Consider the following 20,507-nt stretch of genomic DNA (forward strand, 5'->3'; position numbering starts at 1 on the left):
GAAATCCTGAATGGAACTTTGCCAAAACATATCCTTGATCACTACGTTAGGATTTTAGATTGAAAATGAAAATGGTCATTCGAAATGTATATTTTGGTTTGTGAATTCACGTGCTAGGTGTAACAAATCTGAGTTAGAGGTAAAGCATAAAGTTCTCGTGAACACATCGTGTGTCTCATGCGCTTGGAAACCAGTGTACAATATACTTCTTTACTCCATATTAATCTTATTAATGATAGTAATATGGAATTTAATGAACTATGTTTAAGGAATAATATAAACATACATGTTGGCGATTCGCAACATCCTAGACGAACGTTAATGTAGGCATGTCAAAATCAATCTGTGAACATTAAGGGTCGGAAAGTCGGATGTTTTCTGTATTTCGGGAAAGTTAGATTAAGTATTGTACTAAAGGACACTAGTAGAGGAATCATGGTTAAATTTAGAATTGTCGTTTCTCGACTCCCCTTAATTCAGTTTATAATTCAACTGGACTGGTTTGTTTGCACCATACTGTTACGAAAACTTTCACTGAAATAGTGAATGGTACTTTTCTTGGAAAAAATATACTAAGCTTAACTATATTAGATAGTGTTAATTGGATCCACTCACAGTTGTCCTTCCGAATTCAGTTAAATAGTAAAACCAAAGGACTATGTTTTACTGTTATTTGATTTTCTTTAGTTTCATCACTACATTTTCATACTCCATATTGTATCAATTCTTTTTTGTGGACAGTAGTAGTTAAAGAGCATTTGTATTCGTAAATGACATGCAGATAATGTTAGTGTAAAGCAAAAACTATGGGTTTCTTGAGGACTTAAGGTCTTGATAGTTTTGTGTTCACTGTTTCGAAAGCCCCCAAATGCCCTGGTACGGCCGAGAGTGGGGAGAGTCCGCTCTCCCTCTCAAATGTTCTCACATAACCACGCGTACATAGCCCCTGCCAGGGAAGTCCTACTCACTGCCTTCTCGTGGCGGGGGTGTTGTTTACGAAATTGAGAGGACGAAAAGCGAATGTCTGGCGCTATAACCGGGTTGGTGGATATGAAGGATCCACCTAGGGGAGTTGGAAAACCCTAATTCCAAACCAATGGTGCACATGGGCTCCAGTATCCTGAAGGAACAAATGGCGTACGAACCAATCGTTGGTCACCGGCTACCATGGGACTGCATCTCCTCACGATGCTCCACTGCCTTGTGGGTTAGACCTCTAGGTCAAAGGCTCGGGGTGTGGTCCCCTAAGAAAACCACCTGCTTCGGTTTGGGCACCCGGGCAGTATCACAGCCCTCACGCAAGTGTGGCGCAAATGTATCCGGTGCCCTTTGTACCAATATATATGTGATTAAATAAATAAAAAATAAAAAGACATCAACAATTCCGGCAACGCCAATGAAACAACAAGATTTTCGGGAGCAAATTACAGTAGTTTTGGATATATCTTACTACGGGGTTCAGTTATCGTCGAAAACTCCAATAATAAAAAGGAAAAAACAGCCAAAATGTCATCTCCAAAAATATGATGTCTTTATACTTGTATACAGCTATGAAATTCGAAGGGATAATTTTTGAAAATGTAGATGTGTTCACACTAAGTACCGGCTGCAGCCGATGTACCTTCTCCCACAGGAACCCATTTTTAAACCTAGAGGGAACAGTTCACGAACTTTGGTCAGCCGAAGTTTAGCTGGGAAAAAGCATTCTTGTAATCATTCTAGACCAACAGTTCTTAAATAAATCTGTTGTTTAATCAGAATTTACTCAAAGCACTTTTTAGTTGTAAAATGCTTGACTCCTATCGGTTGCATATTTTCGATGGTCTATGCAGTCCAAATAACGAATTCGAGAATAGAAAGGGACTGTAGTACTATAATTTATTAGACCATCACTGTCAGGTTGCTTTGTATACAAACTGGTGGAAACTCATGCTGATACGATAGCCAAGTCCATCGAATTTCGCATTATATTAACGATCGATGTTTTTCTGGAGATCCTTTATTGTCTATAAACAGGAAATCAGTATACTTCGTGACTAAAACTAAGTTTAATAAGTAGTAATGAAAGACAATGTTTTTAAACTAGTAATCCTCTCGAATACATGGGGGTTGGCAAGTTCACAATACCTCCACTAACACTAGATCTTTTATATCGCGAAATTACAAATGTTGGTTAAGAAATCTGTCTTGGTGTTTTACGTCCGTTATTCTGGATGCTGCGTCCTTGCATATTTTGCTTTAATGTTTGAACTCTATAGTCAATTACACACTAATTTTCACAATATATTTTTTAGGGGACTTATGCTGTCAGTTACAACTGCATATAAGCTTCTTGTGAAGACTTGTAATGATTGACAGAAAATGTGTTAACTTTTGCTATAAATATCTTGACAAAGTTGTACGTCTTTGCCAACAACCAAAATTGAGCTTGAAAGCCAGTCCGCCTTATATTTTGGATACGATTCCGGATATATATGAAAAACTACAAAGAATAATTGCAAATTACGAAGAAAACTATGATGCACTCTCGGAAATAGAATACTTTCAAATATATATTTCGACTTTGATTGAAAAATCCAAGCAAACTATTAGTCTTTTCAAAAATTCCAAAGAGAAAATTTTCGATATCAACTCAGATGCACGGTTTCGTCTGATTAAGTTGTCGCTAGTATATTCACATCTGCTAAACGATTTGGAAGCCCTCTTCCCACATGATACTTTCGACTCAAAGGGTTTCCGTATAACAAAACCTAATGCAGCTCGATGGTGGTTGAGCAATTTTGGGGATAGTGTAGTTGTTTCTTGGCAATTATTCAAGGATTCGTTAATTCAAACATTCAGGATAGACTCTGATACTCAACTGTTGGCTCTCCAAACGACCATAGACATAACTTGCAATGACTATGTATCTATTTTTGAGTTCGATGTATTTACTAGATTGTTTCAACCGTGGAACAATATACTAGAAACCTGGAAGGCGTTAGCCATCCTCCATCCGGGTTACATGGCGTTCATGACGTATGATCAAGTTAAAGGTGTTCTTAAACGCTACTGCACTCACCCTGGTCCAGGAACATACATTTTTCGATTATCATGTACTAAATTGGGTCAGTGGGCTATCGGATATATTACACAAGAACTAAAAATCGTACAAACTATAATACAAAACAAATCCTTGGCACAAGCGTTGGTTGATGGAGAAAGAGAGGGGTTCTACTTATATCCGAACGGGAAACCCAGTCCTACCACTTTGTTGTACCATTTAACAAATAATCTCCTTCAGGTCCACTTACAAGTAACAAAGGAACAATATCAGCTTTATTGTGAGATGGGTTCGACCTTCGAATTATGTAAGATTTGTGATGAAAATAATAAAGATACGCGACTCGAACCCTGCGGCCATTTGATTTGCAAGAACTGCTTATTTAATTGTCAATCCACAGGTAATGGTCTAACATGTCCGTTTTGCCGCCTGGTAATTAAAGGGACTGAAGATATTATCGTTGATCCTTACAAACCACCAAGCGACTCTGGTAAACTAAGTTTCCATCCCAGTGAGCCTATCGTGATTTGTCATCAAACAGCGTCCCTTCATGAGATAGCTGACAAGCCTTCGGAATTGGCTTCGTCTTCTGTCAGCGCCTTGTGTAACAGAAAAAGTCTCACGCCAGATTCTCTATCTGTGGGACCACCACCTATACCGCCAAGAAACTTTTATCTGACATCTACCATAGATAATACCGTAAATTACAACAACGAACTTCAAGCTAGTTGTCATACTCCTACTTCAACAAACTGCGGATTCGAAATCTCAACATGTCCTGATTTCGATGAAAACATTCAATTCACAAATCCCGACTCATCTGTTAAAAATGATACGCTTAGTGACTGTAATGAAGATAGATGCTTATGCTCTCAAGGGAACAATTCTCTGTTGCTAACACATGTTATGTCCCAGACAGATACGGGGAGTCGTGGTCGTACAATGGATTTAAATTACGCTCAGTTAGATTTAAACAAGTCAGATTCTGATGATGAATTGGAGGTTAGTTTAGCCTATAATGAAAAAGACGGAATACGAGACCAGCAAGATGATATCAGGGCATCTGCACAACAGAACATAAGTACAAACCTAGATCTCATTTGTGAATCGTTATCGAATGCTAAGAACCATATGAACTGTTTTTCAGATAATTTGTCTAACAAGAATACGATCCCCTCCAGTATGTTACACTGTGATCTCACCGAATGCCAAACAAGATCTGTGAATGAAAATATGAGAGAATTAATTGGTTTGCACCCTGAAATGACTGAAGCAACAGCCACGCTTTTACTCACTTTAACGGAGAACCGTCTACATATTTCACATGAAATATGGAAGCACTTTATGCCTCGTGTTTAGAGAGACTTGTAAGCACTTATTTTCAATAATATGGCTAATGTTATTTTGCTCAGAAATAATGTATTAGGCTTAATGTTAAAATTATTTTATACTTTATTATTTTCGATTTTACTTATATTGGTTAATGATTATTGTCCTGCAGAGTTCGACTAGATTTTAGGTAGGATCACCCAATTTTTGTGCTTTCAAGTTGGTACTGACAACAATGTCTACCTAATCTTTTTGTATATCGTATAAAATTTTCTACTAAAATTTCATTTTAACAACGAATAAATGTATGATATTTTACTGATAGTTTGAAATATATTCGATTTGACTTTCAAAATTGTTTTTTTATCCCAAAGAATATAGTGCAAATAAAATCTCTCCATGTGGTTAAATCGGATTATATATAAGGGCGTCAGCGGAAATTATCCACATTTTCCATTTATTTATAGGGTCTACACTGATTAGGAAAGTAAATAAGTACTTCAGTAATACATGGTAGATAGTGTGGTACTCATTATTATTCTTATCTTGGAATTAGATAGAGTAGATATTAAATGTTTAGTGATTGGATGTAGTGGTTTCGTGCTCGCTGACGCTCGTCAGTAAGGCGCATTTACAATTTTCAGGACACTGGTGCTCGTTTTAGGGATTGGCTGATTGTAAGTATTTATTCTAGAGCACCAAGAATATCTCAGACTGTGATGCAAATCCGAATCCCACGGGGAGCATCAGTTCACCTGGAAATCGCAGGTGTCTTTCTGGGGAGTCCCAACCAACTGGAGATGTAGGTCTAGTAGTATTTCCTGTCAGCTACTTCCAAATACCTAGCATATCAACATAATGCACGTGATATCGAAGCATTTACACTAAAGGCCATACTGCGACTTAATTGGTAGAATTCGATCAACACGATAGGATTGAACAGGTGTGGCACTGACCATTACTCAGTGATCAATCGATTGTACGTTAGGAAATCTGACGTAATTGCTAATTACAATAAGTGGTAACTATAATTTTCGACTTCAAATAAACAAGTGAAACAAAAATTATGTATTACCGTCTAATTATCTTTGTTTTTACAGGGGTTAGTATGAATTGCTTTTTCATACACTGGCAATGCAGTATTTTTCCAGTAGGTGAATCCTCTAATCAGGTTTTTGTTTCTTTCAGCTAAACATTCGCGAAAATAAATTAGTTTTTCTGATCCAACAGATAAAAAACGGCTAGGTTCACAAGTATATTGGATTGTAGAATTACGGCGTGGTTTCAACAAGTCGCACATTTGATCAGCTAATTGTTCGCCAGTTTCGAAACATAAGCCATATTTATTATCCTCCATTAATTCACTTAGTGTTGCATAACCTAGCGCCAGAACGGGAACGTTCACACCAAGTAAATCAACTACCTAAACATATGCAATCAAAATATATCCATAGAACATGTGTTAAATGATGTTAGGTTAAAATAATTGATGATTAGTAAGAAGTGAAAATCTACATGGGTATATATATATATATTGAAAAGTTGAATCTTAATAAACAAAGCTTTTGTTTTCTATATTTGACCATTCTAGGTTTTTGGAACTACAATTAAAATAAGATGAACATACCTATCACGTGTACTTCTGTCCTTCATACTCACGTAATCTTGTGTTAACTCACGATTGGGCTAGTTTATGGTATGGCTATCTGGTAAGCGTTCTTCAGGAAATAAGAGCCTTTCAGACTTCAAAACAACAAAATGACGGTATTTCCCCCTAAATGCATCCACAAAGAGCTTCGTCTGTAGATACAGAAATAGTTTTACTTATGTTTCTTAGTTTAAAAAATTATTCTGGCAATAACTCCACTTCGTGGTTACATATTACGTAAGGTAACAATTTTAGACTACACATACTACTTCTTTGTAATACATCTGAAAATACTCCAAACGCACTTTCATGGGTAAATCCAATCCCGAGGAACTTCGATGTATGCTAAGTCCTAAGTCAGCACATCCAAGGAAAACTGGATAATCTGACCACTCAAGCCACAACATAACGACTTCCACATGTTTCCAGTTTTGTTCTTGTATTAATTTCGCATAGTAGCTTTGTAATGGACCACGACCTAAAGCAAGGGAAGTAAAAGGACATGACAATATTTGTGAGTCACATTCAGGTAGAAACTTTAAATCACTTCCGTGGTACTTTGAACTAAGTGACTTGAATAAAATATTATGTGCACATAATATCCTTGCGTTGTTCCTTTGTACTATTCAAACTTGGATTAATTTTGATTTGGTTATTAATTCTCTGAAGAAATGGCTTACACCGAGGCACGCAACGTCAGAAAATCCAATTTTTCTACTCATTGGGATATTACAAAAATATTATTTTATTTATAACAATCTACCCAATGCTCAGTTTACTCGAAATTATCCCTATCCTTATTATAATATTGAATAAAGCCATTAATAATAATAAGTTGGACCTTGGTAATGATACCTATAAGTGACTTAAAATTATCTCGTATAATGAACAACACTTTTAAAGTTATCAAGAAGTGTGTTTTAAAATCTGTTTTACGAAGTAAAATTACAGGTCCTTTGGATAGATACCTTTTTAATAAGTGAGATGAACGGAAGTCTAAAATACTGCTATTATTTAAATAGATTTTCAGTTCGATGCTATACTTGAAGCTCTGTTTTGGTGGAGTAAACGAAATATGCCTTCTTATTATTAACTACATACAGGTAATGAAGTTGGGATGCAGATAACGCAATATCAAGTAGAATGCAGTTAAGACAAGATTGGAAGGGGCGAAGCCATTAGAAAATAAAAAGTTTAGACGCAAAGGATTGATCTAGGATGATACCATAATTAGTTTGACAAATATGACTTATAGACAAAACCAACCACGCTACGATAATGATAAGTCAGATTAGGTTAAAAATGTCTAAGACAACAAGACTGAACACAGTTTAGCGTAAAATTATACCTGTTACAGCAAACACAATACTGGGTAAACCTGAATCCAGTTTTTCAGCTGCCTTGTCGTAGATTTCCAGTGCTTTAATCGCCAACGTGAAGTCATCATCAGGTGTCCAGCTGCAACTACTGACAACCAATGCTGGGCGATCTGGGCGCCAATGGGGTTCATTGTTCTTGGTATTAGTCGGCAAAGCAGTTATCTCAGTAAAGCGTGTGAATCGACATGAATCTAGTTTGTTTCTAAACACTGCGTATTGATCGCTGAGTCTAAAAATTTAATAAACCTATAAAGTCGAGAAAACTGTCAAGAAACACTAGGAAAATATAGAAATTAACTTTTCGGAAATAATTAGCTGATATAGTCGGTGCTTTATTAGTACAATAACGACTTTTGTACGATTTCACATTCGTAAATATACACTAACCCGCTTTTGTACCCACTAGTGATAAACGGAAAGTCAACAATACGAACAGGTAATAACTTCTTGTCATCAGTCTTATGTGGAGATGAAATCTGAGCCTTGGTTCGTGACGGAATGAGGTTCACTCATATCAAGTGGCTTTCACACAGTACTTGGTACACAGTTACTTTAATACAGTCAGTCAGCTACAACTTAGGACCATGCACATATATGCATCGGTCCAAGTTGCCACACCTTATTAGCACGACAAGACGAACAAATACGTAGAAGCAGTTACTTCAATGGTAGTAATATATTAGAAAAAGATTGCGTATAAAGATATGACACAAGAAGAGTTAGTTTGTAGGAAGAAGGGTATAAAGTAATTTTAATCCCACGGTTTAGGGGAAGACAAAAAGTGTATACACTTACGCCATTGTGATCCATTCTGAGCTATGTCACACAGAGTCTGCAACCATTTGTTACGATAGCTGCATAGACCCCAACCAAGTAGTCTGCATCTGACAACATAGCTCAGACCAGACTTCAAGCATCGATGCCACGTTTTGGTTTGACCGCCCCAAACTTTATTTCAACTATCTCCAACACTAGTCAGCATTGTGCGTCGTGGTAATCGGTGTTCAAGCACACGTGGCTCAACCACCTCAGTCGATGGAGATTCATCACCTCATCAACTGATTTACCATCGTTCCCTAATACCCTGCGTCTAACCTCACTATTACTTATTCGGTGATCCCAGAAGATGTGAGCAATATTTCTAAGATATCTGTGATCAAATACCAGTAACTTACGAGTATCTTCTACTCTTAATGGTTATGTTTCACAGCTGTAAAGTAGAACAGAACGAACTGCTGCGCAGTGTACTCGTCCTATTATTGATAGACAGATATCTTGCGATCGCTATAGGTGACGTAAGTTGGCAAAAGCCAAACGAGCTTTTGGAATCCGTGCAGAGATTTCGTCAGACGCCAACCCATTAGGGCTGATCAGACTTCCAAGATAAGTTTTCGACGCGTTCGACTACTTCACTCCCTATCCTTAGTTCAGGTGTTGACGCAGACCCTGAAGCAACAACTTGCATTTAGAGGGGGGGAAACGCATCCAAAACATCCTGACATTGTTGCTCAGTGCTACCAAAAGGCTCCGCATTTTGTCAGCGTCTTCACCAAACAGGACTATATCATCTGCGTATTCTAGGTCGATAAGTGGACTTCCTGGTAAGAGATCAGTGCCCGAAAATTCAGTCAACGAGAACGTTATTTCCAGCAGTAGGTCTATGATGACGTTGAACAAAAATGGAGATAGTAGACAGCCTTGCCAGACACCAATTGAGGTTGCGAAACCAGATGACAGTTCTCTATAAGCTCTGATTCGACTAGTAGTATTGACGTAAAGAGCCTTCACAAGGTTTATGTACTTCTGTTAGCCTCGAGGCCCTCTGAATGAATTACTATCGAAAGATAAACCTTGGTAGTGGTCAGCAGAATGTCAAGCATCCTTTGACAAAGTCAAGTCAATGCTCACCTCAAAGCTTCTCTTGACACACTTCGATCCCAGCTTGGAAATTGTTGTCGCATCTGATGCATCTAGTCACGGAGTTGGAGCAGTTATATCACACGTGTTTCCAGACAAAACAGAGAAGACAATGGCCCATGCTGCCAGATCACTTACCCCAGCCGAACGCAACTACAGTCAAATCGAAAAGGAAGCTCTGGCAATCATTTTTGCTGTCAAAAGATTTCATAAAATGCTTTACGGCCGTAAGTTCACTCTGTTGACAGACCACAAACCACTGATTGTAATATTCGGTTCAAAGAAAGGGATTCCTGTCTACACAGCTAACAGACTACAGCGCTGGGCAATAATGTTTTTGAGCTACGACTTTAACATAAGGTATCAATCAACCAATACTATCGGTCAAGCCGATGCCCTCTCACGACTTATTGGAGTTCAACATCCTGGACCGGAGGACATGATCATTGCCTCGATATCAGTTAATCCAGAAATACGGAGTGTAGTAGCAGCGGCAATCCGAAACACTCCAGTGTCGTCAGATGAAGTCAGAAAAGAGACTCTTCGAGACCCTGTTCTACAAGAGGTCAGAAAGTTCCACCTAGAAGGGTGGCCCTCGAAGATCAGTTCAACAGAGCTTCAGCAGTTTTATCAGCGCAGATTATCTCTTTCAATCATCGACGATTGTCTCATGTTTGCTGAACGTGTCATAATCCCAAAGAAGTTGCAACCGGCAGTCCTCCAACAGCTGCATGCAGGACATCCTGGAATAAACCGCATGAAAGCTCTAGCACGAAGTTATGTATACTGGCAACAATTAGATACCCAACTCGAGCAGCTATCCCGTTTGTGTACAAAATGTGCATTGGCAGCAAAAGCACCACGAAAAGCAGAGTTGCAATTATGGCCGATACCACAGTCACAGTGGCAGCGTATACATTTAGACTTCGCTGGTCCATTCCATGGACAAACTTACCTTCTGGTAGTGGACGCATACAGCAAGTGGTCGGAAATCTTCATCATGGAACATCCAACAGCAAGCTGCACAGTTAGAAAACTGCGGCAACTATTCAGTCGTTTCGGGGTTCCAGAACAAGTAGTCGGCGACAACAGCACACAATTTACATCGTCTATCTTTTCAGAATTTTGTCAGCAAAACGGAATCAGGCACATCCGAACACCTCCATTCCATCCGCAATCGAATGGCCAGGTAGAACATTTTGTTGGTACGTTCAAAAATGATCTGAAAAAAATCAGGAGGGGAGGGTACCACCGACGAGATCTTAGAGAGGTTCCTGTTTATCTACCGTTCTACACCGAACCCTCAAACAACAAATGGGGTCTCTCCAGCGGAAGCCTTACTTGGCAGAAAAATAAGGACACATTTCGATGTTATCCGTCCGACGCCAGCTCGTGAGCCCCAACGAAACTTATCTATGGAGAAGCAGTTCAATCGACACCATGGGGCACAAAGACGATTGTTCACGGTGGGTCAAAAAGTACTTGCTATGGACTATCGTGGTAAACATCCTACGTGGACAGCTGGTCGGATCATGAGAAAGAAAGGGAATGTGGTTTATGAGGTGTCAGTTGGCTCAGAAGTTTGGATACGTCATGCTAACCAACTGAAAGCAACTTCGATAGCCAGCAGCGAGAATCGACATCGCATACCTCTTGACGTTCTGCTAGACACCTTTGAAATTAAAACGCCCGGAACAGACAAGTCAGTTTCTGTGCAAGCAAAGAGTGACACAACTTCCTTATTGCCTAGACGATAGACAGATAGAAAGCGCAGGCCAGTCACTCGGTTGCAGTTGGACCCTAGCACCAGATCGTACGAATCTGCTCAAGGGGGAGGTGTTAGCGGGACATAGATTGGATTAAATCATGTTTCATGCATGATGGTGTTGCTGCGCGCTGATTGGCTAATTCTAAACCGATCAGCCCGGGCATATTATTGGAGAAAAATCTAGAAGCTTCTTTTGTATATACTATAAATATATGAACGTTATTCAAATCAGTGATTCCTGTTCAACGTGTTCTGATTTTGGGGTCTTGTCGAGTGTCATCGTATAAGAATACTAAGCAATAGGAATAGCTGGGTCGTTTATTGTCAAAACAAATTTATAACAACTTCTGATATACGCCTTCCAATGACAAACACTGTCACAGAACCTCTCAATCTACAGAGCCAAATACTGCTTTTAAGTCAAGAAAGACCACGATTTTCGGAAGCCGATAAGTATACCTGTGTCCTAAGACCTGACGAATAGAAAATATGTGATCGGTGCATCCACGACCAGGTGTGAAACCAGCCTGATTTTCTGGTGTTCGCAGTTCACGAGTCTTTGTTAGGCATCCGATAATTATTAAGGCTAGTATTTTAGACGCTATATTAGTTAAACTAATCCCTTTATGTTTATCACAAGATGTTTTGACCCCTTCTTATGTATCGAGACAACCAGTGATTACGACCAATCAGATGGGATTAAATTTAGTTAGCAGATTTTAATTAAAATACTAGTCAACCTATTCGCTAAAACTAGACCACAATCCTAAAGATCTCTGGAGCCAATCCATATAGACCAGCTGATCTTCCTCATTTCAGATTAGCTACAGCTTTATGACCTTCAGTCAGAGTCGAGGGACCTTCTTTAATGTTCCACTCACGATGCTTGGATATGGTGGGTAGTTGTAGAGTAGCAGAAGGCCATTTGAACTGCTCCTATAAGTGATTCGCCCATCGTTCTAAACGTCTGGACTGAGAGCAGACGAGTGTCGTCTTTGTCAGCGACTGCCTCACTTACATTTGACTCCTTAATTCCAGTTTCTTCTATTAGTAAAGCTATCTTGTGTTACATGCAGATGCTGCATTTTTTTTTATATCTTTTGCGTTTGTTGCCCATTACTGCTCACGATCATTTCTTAGACTTCTGGTTAACCTAAATTTGATTTGTTTCCGCTCATCATCGTGTTTAGAGCCTGATGAGATAAGCTTAGGAGAGTTCATCAGTGAAACAGATGTGACATAAATCCACTGGTTTTTCTCAACCCTTTGATTCAAATTACAAGCGGATGTCGCTGCTGTTTCCACAGTTGATCATCTATCTTTCCCAGCAACATCTGGGCCACACTCGTTTTCAGAAAGGCCTAAGTGTGACCTCGATTGTCCCTGGAATTAGCTTTTGGCCTCGTCGTCGCTCTAATGGGTCTATTAGGAGTCTCCAGTTAATATGTGAAGAGGGGTTTTTAAAATTAGTAGCCATAAAATTTCCAAATAAGATTAATATTTCCAGAGAGGTAAGTTTATATCTTGATGGCTAGTGAATAATCTAGCATAATCTTTACACATAGGACAGAAATAAAGCTACAAAATAACCTCAATTAAATATTTGCCGAAAAATGTTACTAATTATAGATTACTATTTAAAAACATAATGGGTACTGACTACTGATTAACCGGAAAAGAGAACTGAATGATCTTACTTCAAGAACAGACAGTGCGCAACATCTACAGGTGTAGGTTTGAATTCCTCTGCAGGTCGATCATAATAAACAGTTGCTTCAATTGATTTCATTCTCATATCATATTTTAAAGCTTTGGATACGCAAACATTCGCAACACGATCGGACATTCTGGACATAAAACGACTTGCAAAATCAACTTCCAATATGTAGTACAACCTACAAATATTATTAAGGATATAAATTGAATAGGTTTGCTAACCGCGTGAATAAACTTTTACTAGGCGCATTTAGCTCTACAAGAGTATAACCATAGTTGTGCCAGTCAATAACTAAATTCTTGCCAGTAATCTTGATAAATAACCACAAAATGAAAAAAGTTGGTACTGCAGGAGGATTCTGAACCACAATTAAACGACTACGGCAGTATCTGGCAAGATGACAGAAGAGTGCTAGAGCCGTAAAAATAAACTAAAGTTAACACGTTTAAAAGAAAATTAAACACACCTTGAGGATAAAAACCATAAACGAAGGGAAATGTAGAGCTCTGAAATTCGGACACATAGGTATACCCAGGACTTTCAACTTAATATTGGACGGGTTTATTGTTTCAGCTTTGTATCCTGATATAGTTACATCCCAACCATCACGAGCCAAAAACTGAGCTTGGGACAATATTCTTGGCGATCGTGATAGATCACCCAGAACAATAACATGAGCTGTTCGATCAGCGACCATCAATTAATTCCCCAAAACCTACAATAAAATAGTTGAAACGTATGTATGTGCACAAATCTTCACAACTCGTTTTCAAACACCAAGATTGTTTTTAAATGTAATTCATCTATCAATTCTGGAGTCGAAACTACATCATACAAACTATTTTCATGAAACAGTAACTAGAGTAGCACACCTACTTTTTTTCCGATTGAGGGTTTCGGCTTATCACCCGAACAAAATTTGTTCGCGATAGAATTCCCTGAGTTTGGTTTTTCTGGATCGTGTCGTGTCACCATCGTGTCAAACCCTATAGAAGTAGCTGTACTATCATTTTTCAGCAATTCGTGAAACTGGTTGAAATAACACTTTATAAAAAAGTTCGATAAAGGCCGTGAGTATATAAATCGACCATTGCGGACAGAAACTGAGAAATGACAGGAGAATCACAATTTAAGTCGTGAGTTAAATGGTTTTAATTCCCAACTATCTGTATGAGGTACTTTTAAATAAATATCCCAAAAGCCTATTAACAGGTGAGCTACATAAAACAACCACAGAGTAGTATTTTGATATCTTCATAGCTTTAAAGGCACGGTTTGGTGCAAGGATCAACTCAGAGAACTAAATACCTCACAGTTAATCAGCCAATTACTATAAATCATAATTCATAAGGACAATGAGGACATTATTCTTGTAGAGCCAGTAAAATGTAACTGAGCCCTAGCCGAATCATCCGGCAGTCGGGTCACTGAATATCGAGCAGTTCACCAGTCCTCGTTAAGGTCAACGACAATTAACACGCGCCAGTTAATTGCACTTCATGGACTGGCCCATGTGTTGGTGATCGCACTCTCTTCCTTTTACCTACTCTTACTAATATATTTTTGTAATAACGTGATTTAGGCCGCGTGGTCATCAAGATAGCAACAGTACGTGGATACGACGAATCGGTAATCCATGTTAGGCACTAACCGTAACGTGTGACTTCAACGCTAATTGACCCCAACTATTCGACACAGGTCATTTACGTTGATGATCAACACTGGCGAGCAAGACTTCGAATAATGCGACCTATTATTATAGTCTCTATTATTGCATTCTACACCTATTCTTCTTTATTTCTATCGCCGCTTAAGTTCATCAATTACTATAAACATCAGTTGGTGATCTGCACTCCAAAGAGATTATTGACTGGATAGCTAGTTGCATAGCTAAGTGGATAGGGGGAGGAGAGCATGTATATCGTGAAGCAACTTGCTCCATTCTGAAAAAAATTCACTAATATGCAGATAGAGATGAATTCTTAAACTGGTTACGGGAGATTACATTACGGGCACTGCGGTCACGCTCTCAGGTCATTAAGACCACTTCTAACCCAATTTCCTTTTCAGGTACCTCTAGAAGAATCCTTCCACGGTGTGGGCAACCGGGAAGTGATAACTGCCCTCATACCTCTAACAACACTCAAGACCACTGTATTCATAATCAATCTCCTTCTTCAATTCTTACTATTCCTTCTACCTTGACTTTCAACACTAGACTTCCTCTCTCGGTTTCCTCCTCAAGTGTCACCATGGCCAACGATTCTAGTGCGCGAAACGCTGTCCCAGGTCTACTAAAACCTCGCTCCAAACTACACATTGGAGCCTTCAACGTACGTACCCTATGCCAAATCGGTCAACAGGCTTCTTGGCTAAGACCCTAGAATCTCGTACCATTGATATATGCTGTGTCTCCGAAACACGCATACAGGATCCAAGTGTGGTCATTCACTTGACCTCACCTCACCAAAATGGACAGCCGACGAAATACACCCTCCGTGTATCTGGCGACCCGTTTGCTAGTTCTCGCGGACTTGCAGGTGTAGGCATAGCACTCAGTACAAGGGCAGAACAGGCACTACTAGAATGGATCCCCGTTAACAGTCGCCTGTGTGCTGTCCGGCTAAATGGCTCCGTAAGAACTCGGAAGGATAGAGACACACGTCGTTGCCTTTTCATCGTTTCTGCCTACGCTCCCACTGACTGCAGCCATGATGAAGTAAAAGATGACTTTTACAGAAAACTCTCTGAGCTTCTTCAGAAAGCTAAGCGCTCAGACATAGTAGTCGTAGCGAGTGACTTTAATGCCCAGGTAGGCAGCTTAAATCAAACAGAAAGACATTTAGGTGGGTGTTTTAGTATTCCGGCTCAACGAACCGATAATGGTGATCGTCTGTTGCAACTATGCTCAGACAATCGTTTATTTTTAGCAAGCACTAATTTTAAGCATAAGGAGAGACATCGTCTAACATGGCGACCACCTGCACCAAACCAACGATGGACTCAAATAGACCATATTGTCATCAGTCATCGTTGGAGAGGCTCAATAGAAGATTGTCGCTCGTATTGGAATACTTGTTTAGACTCTGATCACGCTTTAATACGAGCGCGCATTTGTCTGCGCCTCAATGGACGCAGGAAAAGTACACTAAGAAGACCCATTAGGATTGAACTGGAGGACGAGAAAGCCAAATGCGAATTCCAGAAACAACTGAGTTCACATCTAGGCAGTTCTGTAGACGAGACTGACACAGATGCTGCTTGGAAAGACATACGAACAGCTGTGGAAACAGCAGTAACATCTATTAGTCATTTAAACCATAGGGCTCCAAAAAACCAGTGGATTTCCTCTAAGTCTATTTCACTGATGGATTCGCGTAAACTCATCCCATCAGGCTCTGAACATGACGAAGAGCGTAAAGAAACTAGATCTAGGTTAACTAAAAGTCTAAGGAACGATCGTGAGCAGTGGTGGGCAACGAAAGCAAAAGAGATGGAAAAGGCAGCGGCTGTAGGCAACACCAGGCAACTCTTCAGACTAATAAAAGAAACCGGAATTAAGAAGTCCAGTGTAAGGGAGACAATCTCCGAAAAAGACGGAACCCTTATCTGCTCTCAACCTAAACGTTTAGAACGATGGGCGGAACACTTTAAGGAGCAGCTTAGCTGGCCTTCAGCTACTGCACAACTACCCACTATTCCCAGAAAACCTAAATGGAACATTGAAGTAGGCCCCCCGACCCTACTTGAAGTTCAAAAGGCTATAGCTAATCTGAAACGAGGAAGAGCAGCTGGTCCAGACGGATTGGCTCCAGAGGTCTTTAAATATGGAGGTCCAATTTTAGCGATTAGGTTGACTAATATCCTGACTAAAATCTGGGAGTTGGACGTAATCCCATCCGACAGGTCACAATCACTGATTGTCCCAATATATAAGGGGTCCAAATCATCCTGCGATAACCATAGAGGGATTAGTCTGACTAACATAGCATCTAAAATACTAGCCTCAATAATTATCGGGCGCCTAACTAAGACTCGTGAACTGCAAACACGAGAAAATCAGGCTGGCTTCAGACCTGGTCGTGGCTGTATCGACCACATATTCACCATTCGTCAAGTTTTAGAGCACAGACACGCTTATCGGCGTCCGACAATGATAGTTTTTCTTGACTTGAAAGCAGCATTTGACTCTGTAGACCGAGAGGTTCTGTGGCAGTGTTTGTCATTGAAAGGTGTACCTGAGAAGTACATAAACCTTTTGAAGGCTCTTTACTCGAACACTATTAGTCGAGTGAGAGCTTATGGCAAACTGTCATATGATTTTACAACCTCAAGTGGTGTCCGTCAAGGCTGTCCACTATCCCCGTTTTTGTTTAACTTCATTATAGACCTGTTGCTGGAAATAACACTCTCTTCGACTGAATCTACAGGAATTGATCTCCTACCAGGGGGACCACTAAGCGACTTAGAATACGCAGATGACATAGTCCTGTTTGGTGAAGACGCTGGCAAAATGCAGAGTCTTCTGTTGGAACTCAGTAATAATGCCAGGATGTTTGGGATGCGTTTCTCCCCATCCAAATGTAAATTGTTACTCCAGGACTGGCCTGCGTCAACACCCGAACTAAGGATAGGGAGTGAAGTAGTCGAACGCGTCGACAACTTCACTTATCTTGGAAGTCTGATCAGCCCTAATGGGTTGGTGTCTGACGAAATCTCTGCACGGATTCAAAAAGCTCGTTTGGCTTTTGCCAACTTACGTCACCTATGGCGTAGACGAGATATCCGTCTATCAATTAAGGGACGAGTATACTGTGCAGCAGTTCGCTCTGTTCTACTTTACGGCTGTGAAACATGGCCATTAAGAGTAGAAGATACTCGTAGGTTACTAGTATTTGACCACAGATGCCTTAGAAATATTGCTCGCATATGCTGGGATAACCGGGTAAGTAATAGTGAGGTTAGACGCAGGGTATTAGGGAACGATGGTAAATCAGTTGATGAGGTGATGAATCTTCATCGACTGAGATGGTTGGGCCATGTGTTACGTATGCCTGAATACCGATTACCACGACGCGCTATGATGACTAGTATTGGGGACGGTTGGAAGAGAGTTAGGGGCGGCCAAACCAAAACATGGCATCAGTGTTTGAAGTCACTAACTTCTAGCCTGAGCCATGTTGGCAGATGCAGACTACCTGGTTGGGGTCCGCGTCACTATCGTAACCAATGGTTGGAGACTCTGTGTGACATGGCTCAGAATCGATCACAATGGCGTAGGTGTATACACTCTTTATCTTCCCTTAAACCTTGAGACTAAAATTGCTTCATATCTCCCTTCCTATACTATATCCTTATATACAACCTATAATTTATATACTACTACCAACACTAAATTAACTACTATGAATCCGGTGTTGTTCTTGTTGTGCTAACGAGGTATGGCAACTTGGACCGATGCATATATGTGCCTGGTCCTACGTTGTAGCTGACTGACTGGTTCTATAAACGATTTTTGTCACTTTACTAAATGAGTACACAGAACATCGAGAACTTGCTGCTAGGATCGGCGAGATTATAATTTATGAACGAAGAAAACCAGATTTAAAATGGCAGATTTTGGATTTCGGAACGAGATTGATTCACTCATTTGATTAGATACCATTTTAGCATTATGGCCGATGTCAGTTCATGATGAAAACACTAAATCTAGTTTCTAAGCCTAGCGTTCAACTGTAAATCCTAATCCCTCACACTAATTTATAACCCTCATCTAACCTCAGTAAGTAGGTGAACATTCTCAGGGTCATTTCAGCGTCGTTTAAAGGTCGTCCATACATTTTAGTCTCACCCTAGGATTGTAAAAATGTGGATACATACGGTGGTGTCGCACGGCAACTTGTACAGACTAATTCACGCGCCAACTGATGATTCATAGTACTGAATCACTCTATTGTGGCGTTTTAGTTTGCACAAGATCTATCAATTGTTTTGAAATTATCTTCCCGGCCAAATAAACGTAGATGCATTCTCCTAGGTTAAACGCACAAACCCATGTGAAATATTTCTGTCTTTACAATGCTTAGGTATAAATTAGGAGGAACAACAGTGACCATATTCTCACAACAAAATTGAGACCTAATCAGTCTGGTCACACTTTATTTGGCCTTAAAACTCTCTCTAGGACCGTCAATTCAGTAAGTACATAGAATACACTCACTTTTAGTGGTGAATAAGATCGACGATAATTAACATTAACAAGCGAGACTAATAGAACTTGAAAGTTCAAACTAAAACTTCGTAGGATAGGACCCAGAGAGTGTTACGACGACTTAACAATCACAACACGTTGCGCAGCTATTAAGTCAACCGCGTCTAATATGTTTAAACGTTTATGCTGAGATATAGAACTGGATCTACTTTATAGTGTGTGCTTGAGTTACATTGAAGAGTCGACAGACCTTTGCCTGCATGCATTTTTTTATGGATATTTACGGAGCATGATATACAAAAAGGATAGATTCGATCATGGCAGTAAAGATATTCTAGACATATATAAGTTCACATTTCCTAAGGTTACAAAAAAATACACATAACTGCTAAAACCCGAAAACTTTTACCGAACAGCTTGACAGCTATGAAATCATTTAATACAAGCACTGGACAGCGTGACCATTAAAGAACTCGATGTCTTTGGTCTGCTAGTAAAGCTTGACATAGGTAAATCCACTGGACCTGATGAACTGCATCCTAGGTTACTAAAGGAATTAGCCAACTTTGTTGCGAACCCTTTAAGTGTATGTTTTAATCTATCCGTAACTCAGGGTCGTCTACCAAAAGACTGGAAGAACGCCATAGTAAGTCCAGTCTTCAAAACAGGTACAAAACATAAGCCTGAGAATTACCGACCAATTAGCCTAACTAGTGTGGTTGTTAAAATCCTAGAAAAGATTATTCGGAAGGAGCTGTTCAAGTATCTCGATGAAAACCGGATCCTCTCGGAGAAGCAGCATGGTTTTAGAACAGGTTACTCTTGTCTCACTAACTTATTAGTCGCTTGTGAAAGCTAGTGCACTCTTAAGGACCAAAAGTTACCTATAGACGTAGCTTACATCGACTTCAGCAAAGCTTTCTACAAAGTTCCGCACAACCGACTGTTACATAAGCTAAGGAATGTTGGGATTGGAGGCAATCTATTGATGTGGATAAAAGACTTCCTAGTTGGGCGTCAACAAAGAGTACGGGTGAACTCCAAGTTGTCTAGCTGGGAAACTGTGCTTAGTGGAGTCCCCCAGGGTACAGTTTTGGTGCCAGTGTTATTCCTCTTGTACGTAAATGACCTCCCTCGTCTACTATCGTCATCAGTCTTGCTTTATGCTAACGATGCCAAGATATGGAGAGCGATACAAAGCAAGGGTGATAGCTTAGAACTCCGAAACGACCTGGAGAAATTATCTGAATCGTCCCAAACCTGGCAATTGCCGATAAATACTTCCAAGTGTATTGTGATGCATATTGGCCACCAGGGTACAGATACATACACGATGAATAACACTGAGCTACCTATTGTCCAGACACATAATGACTCAGGAGTCTTTGTTAGTCAAGATTTAAAGACTACTGCACACTGCCGTGCAATAGCCGCCAAAGGTTTTGGAACTTTATGGTCCATACGTAGGGCTTTTAGTCGTCTCGACGCTAAAACG

The 20,507-nt window shown here is 39.9% G+C and overlaps 2 protein-coding genes across 2 annotated transcripts; one reads left to right on the top strand and one right to left on the bottom strand.

Moving 5' to 3' along the window:
* Positions 1 to 2,347: 2,347 nt before the first annotated feature.
* On the top strand, positions 2,348 to 4,723 carry Smp_005020 (putative cbl; the record flags this gene model as incomplete). The annotated part of the gene is made up of 1 exon (XM_018789790.1): positions 2,348 to 4,723. The coding sequence occupies one exon, from the start codon at positions 2,348 to 2,350 to the stop codon at positions 4,400 to 4,402; it is 2,055 nt and encodes a 684-aa protein (XP_018655197.1). The 3' UTR covers positions 4,403 to 4,723.
* A 703-nt stretch (positions 4,724 to 5,426) lies between these two features.
* On the bottom strand, positions 5,427 to 19,156 carry Smp_005010 (chitobiosyldiphosphodolichol alpha-mannosyltransferase). The gene is made up of 7 exons (XM_018789791.1): positions 19,022 to 19,156; positions 13,268 to 13,516; positions 13,023 to 13,231; positions 12,782 to 12,979; positions 7,369 to 7,628; positions 6,326 to 6,498; positions 5,427 to 5,795 (listed from the first exon to the last, which is right to left on the bottom strand). Exons 2-7 carry the CDS (start codon positions 13,496 to 13,498, stop codon positions 5,451 to 5,453), a joined length of 1,416 nt encoding a protein of 471 aa, XP_018655198.1. The 5' UTR covers positions 13,499 to 13,516; positions 19,022 to 19,156; the 3' UTR covers positions 5,427 to 5,450.
* Between the last annotated feature and the right edge of the window lie 1,351 nt (positions 19,157 to 20,507).

The sequence above is a fragment of the Schistosoma mansoni genome, chromosome W (genome assembly GCF_000237925.1).
Source record: "Schistosoma mansoni strain Puerto Rico chromosome W, complete genome".
Classification (NCBI taxonomy): domain Eukaryota; kingdom Metazoa; phylum Platyhelminthes; class Trematoda; order Strigeidida; family Schistosomatidae; genus Schistosoma; species Schistosoma mansoni.

What these genes read in the sequence shown, in the direction of transcription:
- Smp_005010 (XM_018789791.1), bottom strand. Translation starts at nt 13,498, where the DNA reads ATGGTCGCTGATCGAACAGCTCATGTTATTGTTCTGGGTGATCTATCA. An exon ending in AGTAAAAGTTTATTCACGCG is followed by an intron (nt 12,980 to 13,022) that starts GTTAGCAAACCT and finishes TAATATTTGTAG; the next exon opens with GTTGTACTACATATTGGAAG. An exon ending in TATTGTGTTTGCTGTAACAG is followed by an intron (nt 6,499 to 7,368) that starts GTATAATTTTAC and finishes CCCTTGCTTTAG; the next exon opens with GTCGTGGTCCATTACAAAGC.